General features: G+C 37.0%; 1 protein-coding gene across 2 annotated transcripts in view; it reads left to right on the top strand.

Annotated features, from left to right (window-relative positions):
• Positions 1 to 20,404, top strand: part of WDR35 (WD repeat domain 35) — a 59,386-nt gene that overhangs the window by 1,691 nt on the left and 37,291 nt on the right. For both annotated transcript variants that reach the window (XM_007080714.3, XM_042982451.1), the window contains exons 3-10: positions 949 to 1,020; positions 2,044 to 2,136; positions 3,832 to 3,960; positions 7,344 to 7,477; positions 8,623 to 8,788; positions 8,921 to 9,066; positions 13,158 to 13,283; positions 15,843 to 16,028. In XM_007080714.3, the coding sequence (XP_007080776.1) occupies positions 949 to 1,020; positions 2,044 to 2,136; positions 3,832 to 3,960; positions 7,344 to 7,477; positions 8,623 to 8,788; positions 8,921 to 9,066; positions 13,158 to 13,283; positions 15,843 to 16,028 (1,052 nt within the window). The remainder of the gene's footprint in view (positions 1 to 948; positions 1,021 to 2,043; positions 2,137 to 3,831; positions 3,961 to 7,343; positions 7,478 to 8,622; positions 8,789 to 8,920; positions 9,067 to 13,157; positions 13,284 to 15,842; positions 16,029 to 20,404) is intronic.

The raw sequence follows: 20,404 nt of genomic DNA on the forward strand, positions 1-20,404 counted from the left end.
CTCTGGAATCATAGCAGCTTCACATTTCTTTAGCATCCCTAGTGTTGCTGTAGAATGGAGAGCTAGACAGTCCCCCGATCTAAGTTGGAGATGTAGGTAAGGTGATTGGAGTTGGAACCTCAGCCCTGTCTTTGGGCTTTAGTTCACTCTTCTGTAAGATAAAGGGCTGAAGCAAATTACATTTTGGATTCAGAGCCTCTACACTTGACCCGTGGGGTCTTTGCACTTGGTATTTCTGAGTCTGGACTCCTCCTCCTCCTTTCTCCAGAAAGCCTTCCCTGGCTCTCCCTTCCTCCAATCTAAATCAGTCTCCCTCTGTTACTGTCTCTTCTTATGGCTTTATTTTCTCAATTTATGATTTTACATATATGCATATATATTTATGTGGGTGGGTGAGTGTGTGTTTAATATCTGTCCCTTCAGTAGACTACAAACTCTCTTAGGGGAGAGGCCTTAACTATTTTATCATTTTATATTCGGAAGCTTCCACAGTGCGTAACACAATGTAGACATTCATTGAATAAATGAATGAATGAATGAATGAATATAAGATTCTGCAAAATGTAGTAAAAACCAGTTTCCAAAGTCTTTACTTTCTGAGCCCTCTTATGCTTTAGAGTTTTCATTCTATATATCGTAAATATTTCTGTTTGTGATCTTCTGGGAAGGAATAGCAGTAATAATAATTACCAGTATATTTCATATACTAGGTAAGCAATGTTTTTAAAATACATTTTGCTTTATTTTGTCAGAATAATATCTCTGCAAGGGGGTATATATTACTGTCCATGTTTCCACCATGAGAAAAATAGATTAGAATGAGGCATTCTTAAAAAATTTTTTCTAAAATCATCCAGGAATAGTAACCCCTTTCAAAATAAGCAAGAAATGTCAAAGTCATATAATCTATTACTTTAATGTATTTGCCATGATGTCTTTTTTTCCTAGATGATGCAAAATTGAGAGGTCTTGCAGTCCCTAGTAACCTTTCTATGAATCAGAATCTAGAAGGTCATAGTGGTGAGTCATGTAATTTTTAAAATCCTATCTGAATGGTCTTATTTTTAGACATTGAGAAACCATCTACTTATTGCAGAAATTATATCATTTTTTATAATGATAATATTTAAAGTAATCATTTCTGTTGAGCCATAGTTAATTGAGCTTAGAGTCCTTCAACAACTTTTACATGATCAAACAACATCTTCGATAAATCTAAAACTGAGTAGTTCTTTTATATATTAAAAAATACTGCTGTCTATGGGTAGGACATAATCCTTTTTTAGAATCTATCCCATGTTTCCAGATTAAAGTAGACTAAAGAGACACGACAACTGAATGCACTCTATGATCCTAGATCTTGGAATGAGAAAAACAAGTATCTATAAGGGACAATATTTGGACAGTTGATAAAATTTGAATGTAGACCGGGGTTAGATAATATTATATCAGTGTTAAATTTCCTAATTTGTAATATGGTTATGAAAGAGAATGTCTTCTTATGAAATATACATTAAAGCATTTAGAGATTAAAAAAACTAAAAGAATCAGTTGTTCATATAACCCAGAGGCTTAAGATATGTTCAAGAGTGTGTTACTAATAGAATGGAAAACAAGAGGGAGAAAGAAGAGAAATTAGGGCATATATCAACCACAGACAACCTCTACACCCCTGGAAAGAAACCCCAAGTTCGTAGTATATTGTCCTTTGGGAATTATAATCCTTGGGAATCAGGCCATTTGGGTAAATCTTACTTATATTTGTTTCTGTCATCAGATATATGGCAGCTTTTGCATTTGACCATAATAGGTGCCTTTGCTGGCCTGAAATAGGAACAAACATGAAAATTAGTATCACACATTGTTGTAGAAAATGAGTGATAATAGTGACTGCGTCCTGTGAATATTTTGGAATGATATTAAATCCTGTTTAGTTGCACAGGAGCCATATTGATTTTAACATGCTGTTGGTGTTTATTATAAAAATACAAATTTAAAATTGTAGCCTTTTTTTAGTTTCTGAATTGTTTTATGGTTTTTTAGGTTCGGTTCAAGTTGTAACATGGAATGAACAATATCAGAAGTTGACTACCAGTGATCAAAATGGGCTTATCATTGTTTGGATGTTATATAAAGGTACACTAGGAGAGTTTATGTAATCTTTCACAGATTAGAGTCCGGATCACAGTATTTGAATGGGGGAAACAATATATTTGAAATAGACTCCTTTTAACCAGCAGCAGGAATTCATCCTGACCTCACAGGGGTAATATTTCTGGATTTATTGCTGCCTACTTTTCCTTTTAACTTTTTTTTTTTTTTTTGAGCTGTGACCTTGCATGAAGAAAGTGAATTAGATGACTGTTGGTTATCTCCACAATGAATTTACACCCTTAGCTGGATAGTTTCTACTTGAGATCTTTTTTTTTGCCAGGTTTCTGATAAGAATTATTTTCTGTGTGATCAGTGGCTAGAGTTGGTCCAGTACATAAAAACATTAAGAAGTCAGAGGCAATAATTCATTCCCCTTATTGAGCCATTTAGCATCCTTTCTTTCATGGATACAGATTTTATCTCTGCTCTACTGGCTCATGATTTGTGCCTTTTGCCTACAAGACAGAGCAAGAGAAGGATTAATTTAGGCACATCACTATTATCAGAAAAATAACTCACAATACATGATCTCTTGGGGTCTCATATTTAGATGAGAAGAGTACCTTAGTTCATGTGTGGTGTTTTGAAAACATTCAGGGTATACCATTTAAAAATTCTTAATTGAAAAATTTGGTACCTGAGTTTTATTTATGTTTCTCAAGGTTTATGTGTGTATATGTGTGTGTAGGGATGGAAGGTGAGAGTATAGGAGATGAGGATAAGCTGTATTTTTACTCTGTGGGTCTTCTCAGGTCCTGAGTTCAGACTCTGATAATGCCTGCTCAACTAGTTCTTCCAAATTACGTGGTTATTTGCTTGGCTGCAGGCCAGATTCCTGATACCAAAATGGCCTTGTGTTTCATGCCTCACATTTGGTTGTACCTTGAGACCTGTCACCCCAGCCCTGTGTACATGAATGTTTTGTCTTTCAGCATTAGTGATGTGAAATCACTAAAGTGATTTGAACTATTGACAATTTTTGTCAAGCAGGCTTAGAGTTTTTACCTAATATGCTGATATTCAATATACTTGTAATTAATGACTGGAGAGTTTATGCATACATATAAAATTATTGTGGTTATTTTGTTTTTTTCTTTGGTTATCATCTGAAGTTTTTCAAGTGGGAAAAGTTAGGCTTTGAGAAAAGTCAGTTGTTTTGGCCCTTCAAAAGCAAATAAAGTTTTATTTATTTAAAAAAATTTTTTTTTAATGTTTATTTATGTTTGAGAGAGAGACAGAGCATGAGCAGAGGAGGGGAAGAGAGAGAGGGAGACACAGAATCTGAAGCAGGCTCTAGGCTCTGAGCTGCCAGCACAGAGCCCCATCCGGGTCTCGAACCTGCGAACCGTGAGATCATGACCCAGCCGAAGTTGGACGGTCAGCTGACTGAGCCACCCAGGCGTCCTGAGTTTTATTTTTTAATGGACAGAAAGGAAGAAAGAGAGAAAAGATGGGCATTTATTGTGTTTTCTGTGATAATCTTTGAAGCAATTGTTGGTCAAGGCCTCAGCTAATTTTTTGTTTGTTTATGTTGGATTTGAAGGTTTTATTGTTTAACGTCTCATGTTGTAGAAAATTTTGCACTCATTTATCCCACAGTGTATTTTGTGGAATGTTTTCAACTCAAATGTGAAAGTTTTGACTTGTAATTTTTTTTGTGTGTGTATGTGCAAATAGGCTCTTGGTACGAGGAGATGATCAACAACAGAAATAAATCAGTGGTTCGAAGTATGAGCTGGAATGCTGACGGACAGAAGATCTGCATTGTGTATGAAGACGGGGCTGTGATAGTTGGTTCAGTGGATGGTAATACTTTGTTGCACGCAGAACTGAGATCAGGATTTGGCTGGCATTTTTATCTTTAGAGGTTTAATTAATTATCATATGTTAGTCTTCTGACAGAAAAACACAGAGAAAATGGTTGATATACAATTTAATAACATTCAAGAAACATTTACTTTTAAGTATACTCAAGTAAAAAAACCCTGTTTTTTATTTTATTTTTATTATTTGTTTAATGTTTTATTTGTTTATTTTGAGAGAGAGAATGCGTGCATGCCGGGAGTGGGGCAGAAAGAGATGGAGGGAGAGAATCCTAAGTAGGCTCGTGCTGTCTGCACAGGGCCTGATGCAGGGGTGGGGGGTGCCGCTTGATCTCATGCACTGTGAGATCATGACCTGAGTCGAAATTAAGAGTTGGATGCTGGGGTACCTGTGTGACTCAGTCCGTTAATAATGGTCCGGCTTTGGTTCAGGTCATGATCTCATGGTTTGTGGGTTTGAGCCCCGCATCAGGCTGTTTGCTGACAGCTCAGAGACTGGAGCCTGCTTCAGATTCTGTGTCTCCCTCTTTTTCTGCCCCTCCCTTGCTCGCACTGTGTCTATCTCTCTCAAAAATAAATAAACATTAAAAAACAATTAAAAAAAAAAGTTGGATGTTTAGCTGACTGAGCCACCCAGGTGTTCCAAGTAAAAATTCTATTTTTAAAAAATTTCCTACAGTGACACAGGAAAAAGGTAAATTAATTTTTCAGGATTATTTTAAATATGTCTGCCTAATTATGTAACTTATTTTGTATGTATTAGACTGTATTATAAATACATAGATTTACTTTCAAGTATATAGAGATATAACAATCTATGGTTATTTTGAAAAAATTGAACTGTTAAGTATAATTGACATATAACAGTTTTAGGTGTACAGCATAATCATTTGATATTTTTATATGTTGCGAAATGATCATCTGGTCATTTTTTAATAGAATTGAATCTGTTATTGCTACATGTGTTTTGCAGCTTTAAAACTTAGGTCTTTCAAATTTAATTCATAGCTAACACTGGGGCTTCCGAGGGTCTGTACCTTTGTTTTAATGTGAAATTTTCTCTATAGAGAAATAATTTATTTCAAAATGATTTTCATTTTTTTTTTTCTTTTTTTTTTTTTTTCTTAATTTTTTTTCAACGTTTTTTATTTATTTTTGGGACAGAGAGAGACAGAGCATGAACGGGGGAGGGGCAGAGAGAGAGGGAGACACAGAATCGGAAACAGGCTCCAGGCTCCGAGCCATCAGCCCAGAGCCTGACGCGGGGCTCGAACTCACAGACCGCGAGATCGTGACCTGGATGAAGTCGGACGCGTAACCGACTGCGCCACCCAGGCGCCCCTGATTTTCATTTTTCCATTTGTTTTTTTTTTTTCTGTTGTAACTTCATTTATTCCCCAAATGTTTCTGAGAATTCATAAAGTGACAGCTGTAGTTCTAGGCACTAGGTATGATAAAAAGTATTTCAGATCTAGAGCAGGAGAGGTGGATTAGTAACCAAGCAGTTACAGTGCCTTGTGATAAGTGCTGAGATGGGAAAATACAGCAAACATGTAGTAGAAGTATCTAAGCCAGACTTGGAGGGATCAGGGAAGGCATCCTGGAGGAAGTGATGTCTGCTGAGGCATTAGCCACCAGGAATGTGGGTTTGTAGAATGTCCTAGGCCTAAGGAATAGCACTTGAGGAGGTCCACAGGGGTTGAACTTAGCCATATTTAGGGTATTGAAAAAAATTTGAGAGTCAGTGTACTATAATACTAAAAGGAAAAGAGTTGTATGTGATGAAATTAGAGACATTAGTAAAGACAGATCATGTAGATTGTAAGTTATCTAAGAAGTTTGAACTTAACTTTAAGGGAGTAATGAAAGGTTTTAAGAATGGGAGCAGGGTGATCAGGTTTGTTCTTTGGAAGCATCTCTGTGATTGCAGAGGAAGGAAAGAAAGATGGGGCAGGTGTACCACTTAGGAAATTGATATGGTAATTCAGGTGAGAGGTGATGGTGGATGGTAGCTGAACCAGGGAAATGACAAAGAGGATGGAAGTAAGTGGACATATGCTAGAGATATTTAGGAGGTAAAATAGATGGGGTCTCATTATTGATGAGTTTGGGGCTGAGGGGATGGAAGTGTCCAGAGGAATAGCCAGGTTTTTAACTTTGACAGCTGGGTGGATGGTGATGCCATTGAAATAAGGGATGTGGGAGAAAGACTGGTTTTGAAGGAAGATTTCAGTTATGGACATGTTGACTTTGTTATGCTGTAGGACAGCCAAGTAGTTAGATATATACATTTGTGGCTCAGAAACATCTGGACTGGAGTCATAATTTTGGGAATCACCAGCATGTAGATGGTAATTTAAACCATTGGAATAGCTGGAAAACTGGGCCATCTTGGAATAAGAACCTGCAACATTTAATGGGTTGGCAGAAGAGAATTCTGTAAAGGATACTGAATTACAAGCATTGGAGATAAAAGAGTAAACAGATTCACAGAAACCAAGAAGGAAGGAAGGGGTGGTTAAAAAGAAAAGAAAAGAAAAGAAAAAAGCAAAGCAACAGGTCATTAACAACCTCATGAAGGCCATTTCAGTGCAGGTGTGGGGCAGAAGCCAGATCAGGTTGGACTGAGGGTTGAATGGGAGGGGAGGAAGTGATGATTGCCTGCATAAGCTCTTTTAAGAAGTGAGGCTGGTAGAGGAATGGTGGAAATAGGATGGTGACTAGAGGGGAACTTGGGGTAGAGGGAGGTGTTCTTTATTTTGTTTGTTTTTATTTGAGGTGCTGGTTTTCAAGGATGGATCTGAGTATGTTTAAATACTTGTAAGAAAGGGCTTAGAAGAGTTTAAAGAGAAAGAGAAAATGTGCATAATCAGTAGAGGGAGATCTTTGCAAAGCTGGGAAGGGCTTAGACCAAAAAATAGGTGGAGGGATTAGCCCTAGATGGGTGTCTGGTTGGGGACAAAACTCTTCCTTTGTAATTGGGGGGCTAAGCAGAAAGGGTCGGTGTGGATTCACTTAATGTTCTGAATGTTTGAAAGTGGGAATGAGGGATTTCTTCTTTGAAAGCGTTTATTTAATTTTACAAAGTTGAAGATGAATTTATCTGCTAATTGGGAGTGAGGTCTTGGGTCAGAGTTTTGAAGAGAAGGGAGAAAGTTGGAAACAGCTGCTATTGCAAATATTTAGTAGGGTGTTTGACACATAGTAAGTGCTTAGCAGATATTTATTGACTGAATAAATTGAACAAACACATGGTTCTGTGAAGAATGTGAGAGCTCTTTAGAGAAACACAGTTTTAGAGCAGTTGTTGGAGAATCGTGACCTTGAACTTTTAATGAAATAATTTTGTTTTATGTTTTACTTTAGGGAATCGCATTTGGGGAAAAGACTTGAAGGGTGTACAGTTATGCCATGTAGCATGGTCTGCAGATAGTAAAATCCTACTTTTTGGAATGACAAGTGGAGAAATACACATTTATGATAATCAAGGGAATTTTATAGTAAGTATATATGTATTCGTAGTTTTAGTTACCCAACTTTATATGGTTATGTTATATATTATATATGTATATGTTACATTTATTTATTATGATGGTTTGTGTAATCAAGAAAGTTTCAATTCATGTTTTTTCCCAATTATTTAGATTTTTTTTAATTAAAAAAAATACTGGGTCTCTTCAAGGTAAATTAATGCTTTTAGTTCTGAATTCCTGGTAACTGGGAAGGACAAGATTTCAGTGTATTGAAGCTGAGGGATAATGAGTCAGATGATATGCAATTTAATCTTTGTGTCGTCGTTGTTGTCGTCTTCTTCTTCTTCTTCTTCTTCTTCTTCTTCTTCTTTTTAAAGTTTATTTACTTATTTTGAGAGAGAACACAAGCAGGGGAGGGGCAGAGAGAGAGGGAGACAGGGAATCCCAAGCAGGCTCTTTGCTGTCAATGCAGAGCCAGACGCAGGGCTCCAACCCATGAACCGTGAGATCATGGCCTAAGCCAAAATCCAGAATCGAATGCTGAACTGACAGAGCCACGCAGGCACCCCAAATCTTTGTGTCTTCTGATAGCAGAAGCCAAAGTTTATATGAGATACCAATGCTATATTTTTTTTTCCAATGATATTTTTATAGCAAGTTACTCAAGATTGTAAAAGGAATGGAAGACTTAAACAGTAAGGGATAAGAGTCAGGTCCTGGAAAGAAGGCAAAATAGAATAGGCTCAGATAGCATGATCTCAAGGAAAACTCTAGCTTTGTGAGACTGAGCTATGTCAGATCTCTGATCTTACTTATGGGGCAGTTTTGTTTGTAGTGAGGTTGAGGGCATTATACAAATGCACTTAACCGGTGTAAGTGATAATAGCCGACTTCTCCTTGACACCGCTGTTCTTGAGGTTCTTTCATTTACCTCTTGTCATTTGAGTCTCATAAATTCTCTGTGAGTTTTTTTTTTTTTTTAATCCCTATTTTGCAAATAAAGAAAACTGAAACTCTGCTTGAAGTGGTTTGTCCAGGGCTGGTAAACCAGTAAGTGATGGAACTTGCATCTGAAACCAGATTTTTAAATCTCATTTTCAGTGTTCTTTCTATAATAGTCTATACGGATCTGTTTTAAAATATGAAGTATTAACTTAACTGATTTTGTTTAGATGAAAATGAAACTGAACTGTTTGGTGAACGTCACCGGAGCAATCAGTATTGCTGGAATTCACTGGTACCATGGCACAGAAGGCTATGTGGAGCCAGACTGCCCCTGCCTTGCTATTTGTTTTGACAATGGGAGGTGCCAAATCATGAGACATGAGAACGACCAGAGTATGTCATTTTTCTTTCTCTCTTTCTTTTTTAATGTGGAGAATTAAAAAAAATATATTTTAAAATTGTTCTTTATAAAGTTCTTAAGGCTAAGTATTTTACCACAGTTACTTCATTTTTCTTTTTGAGTAGATCCCGTTTTAATTGATACTGGCATGTTTGTAGTAAGTATCCAGTGGAACCACACTGGCAGCGTGTTGGCTGTGGCAGGCTCCCAGAAGGTTGTCACTCAGGATAAAGATGTAAACACTGTGCAGTTTTACACTCCATTTGGTGAGGTAAATGTCTTTTTTTCTTTCCATTTAAATATGTAGTGAGTGTGGTAGGGGAAAAAAGAATGGGGGAAAATGTATAAACTTCTCACATTGTTGAAAAGGGACATTTTGAGTAAAAATGATGAAAAATATCAGGCATCTTGCTTTAAATAACATTCTCACTTATAAGTCTTAATAGTTGTATTTTATCATGGAATTTAGTTTATACTCTGGACATTTAGAAAATCAGCTGTTTCACATAAGAAATCACTATGCAGTACCTATTTAGGGTATTTTTTCTGTGATCTGAATGCGTATCTTTTCCCAGCTGTTTTCTTGAGTTGTTTTTAATGTGACTTAGTTGTTTCAGATTAATATTTTGGATTTTTAATGTGACGTATTAAACATACATAGATATCAAACACCCATAACTGTCTCTCCTTACCATGAACTTCTAACAGTTTTAATTTGTGCAGTAATCAACTATTTTAAGAAAATCTATCTTGGGGCACCTGGGTGGCTCAGTCGGTTGAGTGTCCAACTTCAGCTTGTGTCATGATCTCACGGCTGGTGAGTTCGAGCCCCACATCAGGCGCTGTGCTGACAGCTCAGAGCCTAGAGCCTGCTTCGGATTCTGTGTCTCCCTCTCTCTCTGCCCCTAACCCACTTGCATTCTGTCTCTGTCTCTCTCAAAAATAAATAAACACTAAACAAAAATTTAAGAAAATCTATTTTAATAACTAATCTTAGGTGACGCTACATTAAAATACAAGCATTGTTTTCATAAACGCATGGGTTATCCTTCTCAATAGTGTTATTAATAAATTTTAATTTTTAAGGAGAATTTTGTTGAAGTCATAATGGAAAATATCAAAAGGAGAATTAGTATATTGTGAATTTTTTTTTAATGTTTTATTTATTTTTGAGACAGAGACAGAGAATGAGCAGGAGAGGGGCAGAGAGAGAGGGAGACACAGAATCCGAAGCAGGCTCCAGGCTCTGAGGTGTCAGCACAGAGCCCGACGCGGGGCTTGAACTCACCAACCACGAGATCATGACCTGAGCCAAAGTCAGACGCCTAACTGACTGAGCCACCCAGGCTCCCCAATATATTGTGAATTTTAAAGAATTTAGGAAATGAAAACTTAATATTAACTAAGCTTAATAACTTTATACTTGTTTTATTTTCTAACTCTAGGTTCCATTTAGTCCCTGTTGGATTTTATAAATTCACCATAGATTTCAATAATATGTGTTTTTGTTGTACAAAAGCCTTCCCCAGTTGTTTTAATATTTTTATGTAATATTTAAAAATATATTTTAATAATTTCTGTGAAAGAAAAAAATGGTGTCAGCTCATGCTTTTGTATCAGTATCTCAAAATACGCAGTAGAGTGTGATGTAGAGAGTAGGTACTCTCCCTACATTGCTACCTGATAATATTTCTGGTAGATGTTAAAAGCTAAGGAAAACAGAAGTATAGTTCTCAAGGTTCCTAACTATTAAAAATCTGAATTCCAGTTATTTCAATGGTTGCAGCCTCCTTTTTAATTGATGTTCTTTATTGGTTGTTTTTGTCTCATTGGCTTATTGTTATATTGTTTCATCTGCTTATTTTTGTTAGCTCGGCCTTCTCTAAGTAGACAAACATGGATCCTAAGGCCTGTTTGTTTTACCTTGCAAAACAGTGTGCTATGTGTTCATGTGAAAAGTGTAAGTTGGTTTGGTATGGTTGTAATTAAAAGTATCTAGCATAGTTCCTCGAGGTATATTAGTCACTTAGTATTTTTTTGAATGAGTGAATATATGGGGGACTTACTGTGGATTTATGTTATGAAGATAACTTGGAAGGAGGTTATCTAAAGATTTAAACTTAAGGAAACTTCAAGAAGCAATTTGCTTTTGATCCTGAAGGCCACAGTCTTCTGGTTTTTATACTGTAGTCTCAGACATGGAAAGGGCTAATAGAGCATGCGATTTGTAGTCAGGTTGGCCTGGCTTTGGCTTTGAATTCCATTTCCGCAGTGTAGTTTTACTTAGCGAACTTATTTAACCTCTGAGACTCAATTTACTTATGTTCTGAAATAAAGGTAATACTTCATGGCACTGTTGCAAAAATTAAAGGAGGTAACAACGAGAAAATGCCTAGCACTGTGCTTACTACAAGTTAGCTTATCTCTCCTTGCTGCTGCCATCACCTGGCTGGTTTGCAGAGTGGGGAGATAGCCTTATTCTTCCAGTGCAGGCTGTCAGTACAAAGAGTGCTGTCATGAGAGCCTGCTTTCTCCCTTTGGTTTCCTACAGGCAGCAGGACAGATAGAGTGGATCTTTCTAGGTTAAAACATCTTTACCCTTATCCGTTTTCCTGACAAAATGGAGTTTAATACATTAAATTTGACTTTCGAGCATATCTGCTTAAGAACAAAGGATACCGTTGGGGCACCCTGGGTGACTCAGTTGGTTAAGTGTCCGGCTTTAGCTTGGGTCATAATCTCACAGTTCGTGAGTTTGAGCCCTGCATCGGGCTCTGTGCTGACAGCTCAGAGCCTGGAGCCTGCCTCACATTCTGTGTCTCCTTCTTTCTCTGCCCCTCCCCTGCTCATGCTCTGTCTCTCTCTCAAAAATAAATAAACATTAAGAAATTTTTTTTAAAAAAAAAAGAACAGAGGATACTGGTACAACTTATTAAAATTCTTAGGTCAAAAAAGCATAGATTTAAAATATTTTCTTTTTTTATGACCACCTGAAAATGTCTTTGTATTCATTTATTCACTGTTAACTCAGCCATAAAATGTGCTATGTTAAATTGAAAACTGTAAGTTTGGTATAGTTGTAATTAAAAGTATCAAGCATGTTGTCATATTTGAAGACATTAATTTGGATGCATGATACATTTATATACTTAACAGATATTTATTGAGTACCTGTTTACCAACCAGTCCATTAAGGGGTAGGGACATAGATATAAGCATGATGAAGTTAGGGCTCAGGTCGCTCACTATCTGAATTCTCTGGACCCACAGAAGGAGGGAGAAGGCAGGAAGCAGTATTAAAGTTGTGTCTTGGAGGATGGAGAGCGGTGCTCCAGTAGGGCAAGGGAGAGTAAGGATGGGGGAGGAAAGGGAGATTTCAGGCAGAAGAGATATTATCTGGGCCAAAGGTCTGGAGGCATAGTGGTCCTCTCATGAGTGAGAACACAAGCATTATGGCCAGATCGTGGGGTACTGAACCCAAGAGTATGGTTTTGGGCCAGATGGGAAGAGGCATTGCATACTCTGCTAAAGAATGTGATGGTGGGGAGCTATTGATTTTTAAAAATTATTAAACATTTTTTAAAGCAGGGTAGGACATGATTGGATTTGTGTCCCAGAAAGGTAATTATGACAGTAAAATGAAGAATTGAATTTGGGGGATGGAGGCTGGGAATGAGGAAGGAGGTGAGAGGTAAAAATTGCAGTTCGACTGTTACCATCATTCACTCAGGAAAAGAGGCCGTGGCAGTGGAGAATGGATGTGAGTGGAAGCGATGGGACTGCTGACCCACTGGCTGTGGGGGGTGAAAGAGAGCCCAGCCTTAAGCATTGTGTTTACTGCCACAATTCATTGATTCCAAGAAGCACAGTTTTTTAAAAAATATTTTATTTTTAAGTATCTCTACATCCAACGTGGGGCTCGAAGCACGACCCTGAGATCAAGAGTCGCGTGTTCCACTGACTGAGCCAGCCAGGCACCCCCAGGAGGCGCGGTTGTTTTTTTTTTTAACAACTTCAAAATTGGGGTACATCGTATAGTCAGAGTTTCTATTTTAATTAACAATGTATTTTTTTCTTTCCTGAGTTGTACATAAAAGTAAAGATGCATATTTAAATCTCTGGATTTTAAATCTTAGATTTGATGAAATTTGATACTGAATTCTTTGGTTATTGTTCATAAATTTCTCCTATCGTATGTATGTTTTTCATTATAAAAATTCAAGGAAAATGATTATGAAGTGAGTGGTAACCTTTCACAAAATAATTTTTATGCCACTCTTGATGTCTGTGAAGTGGTGTGGGTGGTAATTTATATTTTATTTAATTGCAATACTTTAGGTTAAATATAATCATTTTTTTCAGCATTTGGGTACTTTGAAGGTTCCTGGAAAGCAGATGTCTGCACTATCTTGGGAAGGAGGAGGACTGAAAATTGCACTAGCTGTTGATTCTTTTATATATTTTGCAAACATTCGACCTGATTATAAGGTGAGTATTATGAGCAGTTGTAAAAAAAAAAAAAAAAAAAAAGGCTGTTTTTACTAAATAGTTTTGTTGTAGCTTGAAGTATAATATGTTTCTTGCATGTATTCATAGCCACTTTATTTTAGAAACCAGATGAAAGGAGGTGTTTTTAGTGTGGAGACTTTAGAACCAGAAAGCTTTTCTAGAATACTATATATAATTAATAAAATACTCCCAACAGTCAGGGTCTCAGCAGGAAACGCATGGCACACACAAAAGAATAATTGAAAACAGATTGATGAAGGGTTTATTACAGAGGTGTGGGCAAGGTTAAGGGGTTCAGTAAGGGTTGACAAGGCAAGCATCCAGGTATTAGCAATGGTGGGCAAGATAGGGAAGTATTATAGTTTCTGGAACCCACTGGGGCTGTGGTTATACAAGACAGACTGTCCTGTGGGAGCGCAGCTTCTGCTGACTGGCTGGACAGAGACAGCTTTGGGGAGGGAGAACTTCAGCCATCTCTCCACCTGCTGGTGCCTTCTATTGGCCAGACCCAGCTGGAAACTAGAAGGCAAGGCAGCCCACATGATGGAGTTCATAGAAGATAGTTTCCAGGGCATAGTGTAGGGTAAAGAAGGGGAGAGGATGGATCGGAAGAGGAAAATGAAAATAAGCAGCATGATACTAACCAGTACTTTATCTTAAATTTAACATTTGACCCAAAACAAATTCAGAAGTATGAGATTAATTGAGCTGCAAAATGCTAAGAATATTTGTTACGTGTGAAAAACTTAATCATTTTTTAGAAGACAAAGCACCTTGGAGAGCTGTCTGATTCTAGGACTAGGGTGGGAAAAATGCAAGATGAACCTGGAGCCTCTGATAGTGGCAGAAAGTAAGGAAGTCTCAAACAAAAGGATGGGGGCATGCCAAAGAGACAAAGGAGCCAACCTGAAAGAGCTCCCAATGGCCAAAACTGGAACAATTTGAGCAACAAAATAAATGATGTAACATTGGATTGTAACCCAAATTATAAAAATAAGTGTCCACAAGCAAAACCTGATCTAAAATAGATTATTTAAATACATAAATGGGGGAGAAGAAACAAATCTTCCTTACAGAAGTATTTGAATTACTTAGACACTACCCCGGCTGGTCCCCCGCCCCCCTAACTTGAATGTGAGTTGCATTTAGTGACTCACTTCCAAAGAGTAGACTATGGAAAGGGTGAAAAGCAAAGTCACTTTACAGTGGAGGAACCTGGCAGACACCACATTGTCTAGGTGATCAAGGCTAGCATCATCACCGGTGTCACATAGATATCACGTACCCCTAATGTGGCACATGAGAAGAGGTCTTCACTTCTCTGATGGTCTTTCTGAAAATCCCAGTCTGAGCAGGATAAAAACATCACACAAACCCACATTGAAGGACATTCTGCAAAATACCTGACCAGTACTCCTCAAAACTGTCTAGGTCATTAAAAATGGGGAAAGACTGAGAAATCATCACAGACCAGAGGAGCCTAAGGAAACAAGATGACTAAACATAATGTATTCCAAGTAGGATTCTGAGATAGAAAAAGAACATTGGAGAAAAACTCATGAAATCTAAATAAGGTGTGGAGTTTAGTTAATAATACTGGATCCGTGCTGGCTTCTTAGTTGTGATGAATGTACCACAGCAATGTAAGGTACTCACAGCAGGGGGAAATGGAGAGGACTATAGGGAACTCTGTATTATCCTTGTGACTTCTATATAAATCTAAAATTATTTTAAAGTAAAAAGCTTATTTTAAAAACTAACCATCCTATAAAAAGTAAATATGCCTTAATTTTGAATAGTAAACATAGTCATAATATTAACTTTGAATATTGCTTTATTCAAAATTACATTATGAATATATTGGGAGAGTTAGCCCAAGAGAAAGACATTCCATAAGCCATAATCAATACATATGTGATATGGAGGTAGATAACAAGAGTCAAAGCTCAGAGTTACAAATGGCTACCACTGGGAGGAAATTAGTCAGTGGGGTCTGCATTCTATTTTTGTTTTAAATTAGCTATGTAGAATTATTTGACTCTACACTATGTGCATATGTTACTCTGGTAAAAACAAATGTAGAAAATGTAGATAGGGGAGAAAAAGCAAAGCATCTGTTTTTGAAATTTGGCTTGGGGACCCAGAAGTTAAGCTTTTGACAGGGGTCACTCCTCCTGTTGTCCCTCATGCAGCTGTTACGGACTACTGAAAAATCCGAGATTTTCACCACCGAAGCGTGAATCTTACAAATGGAAATAAGGAAAGTTAAACTAAACTTATTTTTGCAGTACATTCTTTGTTTGATAACTGTGTTTCTCTTAGATTTTTTGTTATTTTAGTGAGAAAAGGTATTGTGCTGAATGTTCAGTCTTTCTGTCTTTTATTCCTGAAGAATATATTTTGTCAGCACCAAAAAACCACGTATCTGCAGTACATAATAAGATTTTTTGTTCCCAGTGTTAAATGTTCTTTTCCTCTTTCTCTCTCCCTCTCTTCTTCCCTCCTGTTCTGGCCCTTTGCTCCTTCCTTTCTTCCTAGTGGGGTTATTGCTCCAATACTGTAGTATATGCTTATACCAGACCTGATCGTCCAGAGTATTGTGTTATCTTTTGGGATACAAAAAACAATGAGAAATATGTTAAATATGTGAAGAGTCTCATTTCTATTACTACCTGTGGAGATTTCTGCATTTTGGCTACGAAAGCTGATGAAAATCATCCTCAGGTAAGTGTTCCTTCATATGTTAAAGCTAAGATGGGTATGGGTTAACCTCTCCTTCTCAGGTATAGCCTCTCTGCTGGCAGTACAGCAAAGTCTTGGGTCTATTGGCCATGTCTGTCTGGACCTCTGTTTTGGAAAATTATGTGATTCCATTGTGACTCTATTTTTTTTTTTTTCCCAATTAGCTAATCCATTAGCATTTCATACTCACCAGTTCAGTATGGAAGCTTTTTGTCTCTGAAACATATTTAAAATACTACCGTCTTTTTCCAAGTTAAAATTCCACGAGGAAAAATGAATATCCAGATGTCTAGTATAAATGCTCAAGAAGTTATATAACTATGATCATTATAACACTTTGGGTAGTTTTGACATTGAGAAGTATACTTTCATTTGGAGTTACATTGCTTTAAAAATAACCGTCTCATAGTGTAAAATAAATAATATAAATAATGCCTTAAAAAGTATGAAACAATTTAAATATTTGCAGAAGCATATACATTTTTCAAAAAAGGATTATCATTATCTTTGGCTGTGTTATAAATTATTTTATTCCATTAAAAAGCATAAAGTTTTTGGTTTAAGGTGGCCATTTGAACAGCCACCTTTGGCTCTGTTCTCTCTTGAAACTTACTAAAATAACAGTAAAGGTATTTTTTGAAAAGTCATAAGCCCATAGGGACCAGAAAGAGAAAGGAAATGGTAACATAGTTTTGGGGGTTAAAGAGTGGGTGGATTAGTGGTGATTACCTTAGCAGACCTAAGAAAGCTGAATCCTAAGTCATCAATGGAGAAAGCAAAGAAGTAACCAGTTTTCATCCCAGAATCCTGAAGAGACACAGGACTTAATGGTACCTGGTAGGAGAGAGAAACAAATGGAAAAACAATTTGGAAGTACCAGAGATTATGCAGGAAGGAGAAAATTAAAAAGGCATATAAAGAGTCCTGTCTGGAGAATCTGACCAGTTCAAGAGAAAAGACCTCTAAAAGTTCTCCTATGGGGAGTTCCCAAGGAAATATCCCTGCCTCGTCACCTTACTGTGAAGACCAGTCATGAGGCTCACCCATAAACCAATAGATTACAAGCAGCTTTCAGTGTCATACTCTGAAATAGAAGCAGATAGACAAGGATTGTCAGACGTTTGAGGAAAGCATCTCATTTAACAGACACACACAAAAATAAACACAAGGAGAAAAGAATGGGGAGGAAGCAGAGATTCGGCAGGGAGAAGAACAATTCAGAAGAGTCATTTCAAATTATTAGAGTTAAGGGATACTACATCCATAAAACAAGGAAGGGATACTATAGAAAAAGTTTTTGGAAATTACAAATATGATAATAGCAATGAAAAATTTGGTAGAAGAGTTAGAAGATAAAATCAAGGAAAACTCCTATAAAGTGGAGCAGAAAGACAAGGAAATGGAAAACAGGAGTGAATAAGAAAATCAGAGGACCAGCCCTGGAAGTTCAGTGAATAGGTAGGCAAAGAGGAGGGAAGTAATCCAAAGAGAGAAGAGACTATTCAAGAAAATTTCCCTTCGGTTTTGAGATTGAAAGTGTCTACCTCAGTGAATAAAAATATTTCCAAATCAAAACACATCATTGTGAAGTTTCAGAACATGGGATAAAAAGAAGATCCTATAAGCTTTCAGAAAGACTTCATTCGGTCAGGCATCATAACGGCATTCATCTTGTCAACAGCAATACTTTGGAGAATTGCTTTCAAAATTTTGAAGGAAAATGATTTCCCGTCTTGAATTCCATATCTGAAGCAGACTAATTAAAATGAAGGAAGGAGACTGATTGCACAGTGCTTCCAGCGTGAAGGTTATGGACGAGATTGTGCTGCTGGTGCAGGTCTGACTGCTCCTCGAGCTCGGCTGCTCCTCGAGCTCGGCTGCTCCTCGGCCCTGCTCCTTGGTGTGGCCTACAGAACCAAGTGCTATAGGTACCTGAAACCTTGGGCAGAAGAGGAAAAGAGGATAGCAACCGAGGAGAAAAAGAAGCAGGTTGAGCGGAAATGGATGGAGAGAGAACCGGCAGGAAACCAAGACAACAGCATACTAAACAGCATACTTAACAGCATACCTGCCTTTCTCTGGACTAGTGTGGATGAATAGAGCTTTCTGTGTTGTGTGGAAAAAAGATAAAATGACGGTAGGACAAAGACATTTGTAGATGTACAAGGTCACCAAAAACTTACCTCCCAAGCTTTCTTAGTTACTTCAGAATATGGCCTACCAAAACGAGGAAAAGACCAAGAGGAAGAAACTGGATAACCTGACAGCAGTGGTGCATAGTGGTACCAGTTGACAGTGTGCGGCATGCCTAGGGAGTCATCAGATGACAGATCACGTGGCTCCAGAGGAAACTCAAGATGAAATTAATAGAACGCTTAATGTGGTTGAGCTCTTGAGAGAAGATGTACATAACTGGGAGGTAATTGGGGACTATACCCAATTGGGTAATTGGGTATAGAGAAACCAAGCAAAGAGAAAAAAGAAAGGCAGTTACCAACTACAGGGAAAGCAAAATGCGCTTGAGAATAAATCGTGACGTACTTACAGCTCAGCCGTGGATAGCGTTTACATAATCAAAATGATGCTTTTTAAATTAATTTTGTAATTAAATGGATATTGTAATTAAAAAACTTTTAATTAAAGTATAATCATATTAACCCCTAAAATCCCGATCTAACAAAATTGTAAGTGGAAAGCCGGAATGGTGGAAGTGTACCCCTGTGTGATGGGAGGCTGGAAAGGGGACTGAAAGATAGTGGGAAGTGATAGTGAGAAGTCAGTAGATACTGCTCCAGGTCGAAACAGAACAAAATAAGAAGTAGCATTATCAACGTGTTACTTAGGTTTGTGGAGGTAAATATCAAAAGGATGAATTAAAGGAGCTGAAAGTCATTACTCCAGGGAGCAGAAAATGGGAAGTTTTAGGGGAGGCCTTCTTCTTACTCTTCAGTAAGAAGAGTTCTTAGGAACTCTTCCAATTCTTTAAGCTATGAGCACGTAGATGATATGTGGATTAACAAATACAAGTTACTTGTGGTATTTTGTGGCAGTAAATCAGCTTATTTTAAGTAGTGGAAAAGTAAATTATATTTTAGTATAATTTTTGTCATTTAGTTTGTTTTTTTAAAAATTAATTTTTTTTCTTTTTTAAATTAAATTTTTATTTTAATTCCAGCATTATTAACATACAGTGTTATGTTAGTTTCAGGTGTACAATATAGTGATTCAACACTTCCATACATTTCTCAGTGCTCATTCTGATGTGTATTCTTGATGTGTAATTCCTGTCACCTGTTTCCCCCATCCCCACTCCTTTTCCCTCTGGTAACCATCAATTTGTTTTCTATAGTTAAGAGCCTGTTTCTTGGTTTGTATCTCTCTCTCTCTGCCTTTTTTTTCTTTGCTCATTTGTTTTGTTTCTTAAATTCCACATATGAGTGAAATCATGGTATTTGTCTTTGTCTGACTTATTTCACTTAGCATCATACTCTCTAGCTCCATCCATGTTGTTGCAAATGGCAAGATTTAATTTTTTTATGACTGAATAGTGTGTGTGTGTGTGTGTGTGTGTGTGTGTGTGTGTGTGTGTGTGTGTATAACACATCTTCTTTATCCGTTCATCTATTGATGGACACTTGGGCTGCTTCCATAGCTTGGCTATTGTAAATGATGCTGCAGTAAATATAGGAGAGCATGTATCCCTTTGAATTAGTGTTTTTGTGTTTTTTGGGTAAATACTCAGTAATGTGATTCCTGGATCATAGTGTGGTTCTATTTTCAACTTTTTGAGAAACCTCCATACTGTTTTCCACAATGGCAGCATCAGTTTACATTCCCACCAACAGTGCACAAGGGTTCATTTAATTTACATTTATGAAATTAAAGAAGTTTTTCTTGAGAAGCTGAAAAAAGAAAGAGAAAGTCTGCATGTAAGTAGTACGTAGAGAATTGGTTTATTTGAAGTTGTTATTCCAATCGGGAGAATATCTAAGTAAAATATTATTCTTAGCACAAGATATAGAAAAGGTGATTAACAATAGAAGAATGAAATTATCACTTTAGTATGGTGTAAAGTGTGCATTATGCTTGATTATTTTACTGAATATTAATTATTGATAATTAATTGTGTACATGTCATTTTTATATTGCTTCAAAGGAGGAGAACGAGATGGAAACATTTGGTGCAATGGTAACAAATTAGTTCTTATATAGCTGATTATAAGATAAAAATGAATTTTGAGGTTAGAGCTGATCAGGAATTTTAGAAGTATAAATAATGAAACGTAGCCAGTGTACTTGTGTTTCTTAGGTGAACTCTTAAAAATGACAGTGTTCCATTATATTGAGAAATCAGCCTT

Source organism: Panthera tigris, chromosome A3, assembly GCF_018350195.1.
Source record: "Panthera tigris isolate Pti1 chromosome A3, P.tigris_Pti1_mat1.1, whole genome shotgun sequence".
Lineage (NCBI taxonomy): Eukaryota > Metazoa > Chordata > Mammalia > Carnivora > Felidae > Panthera > Panthera tigris.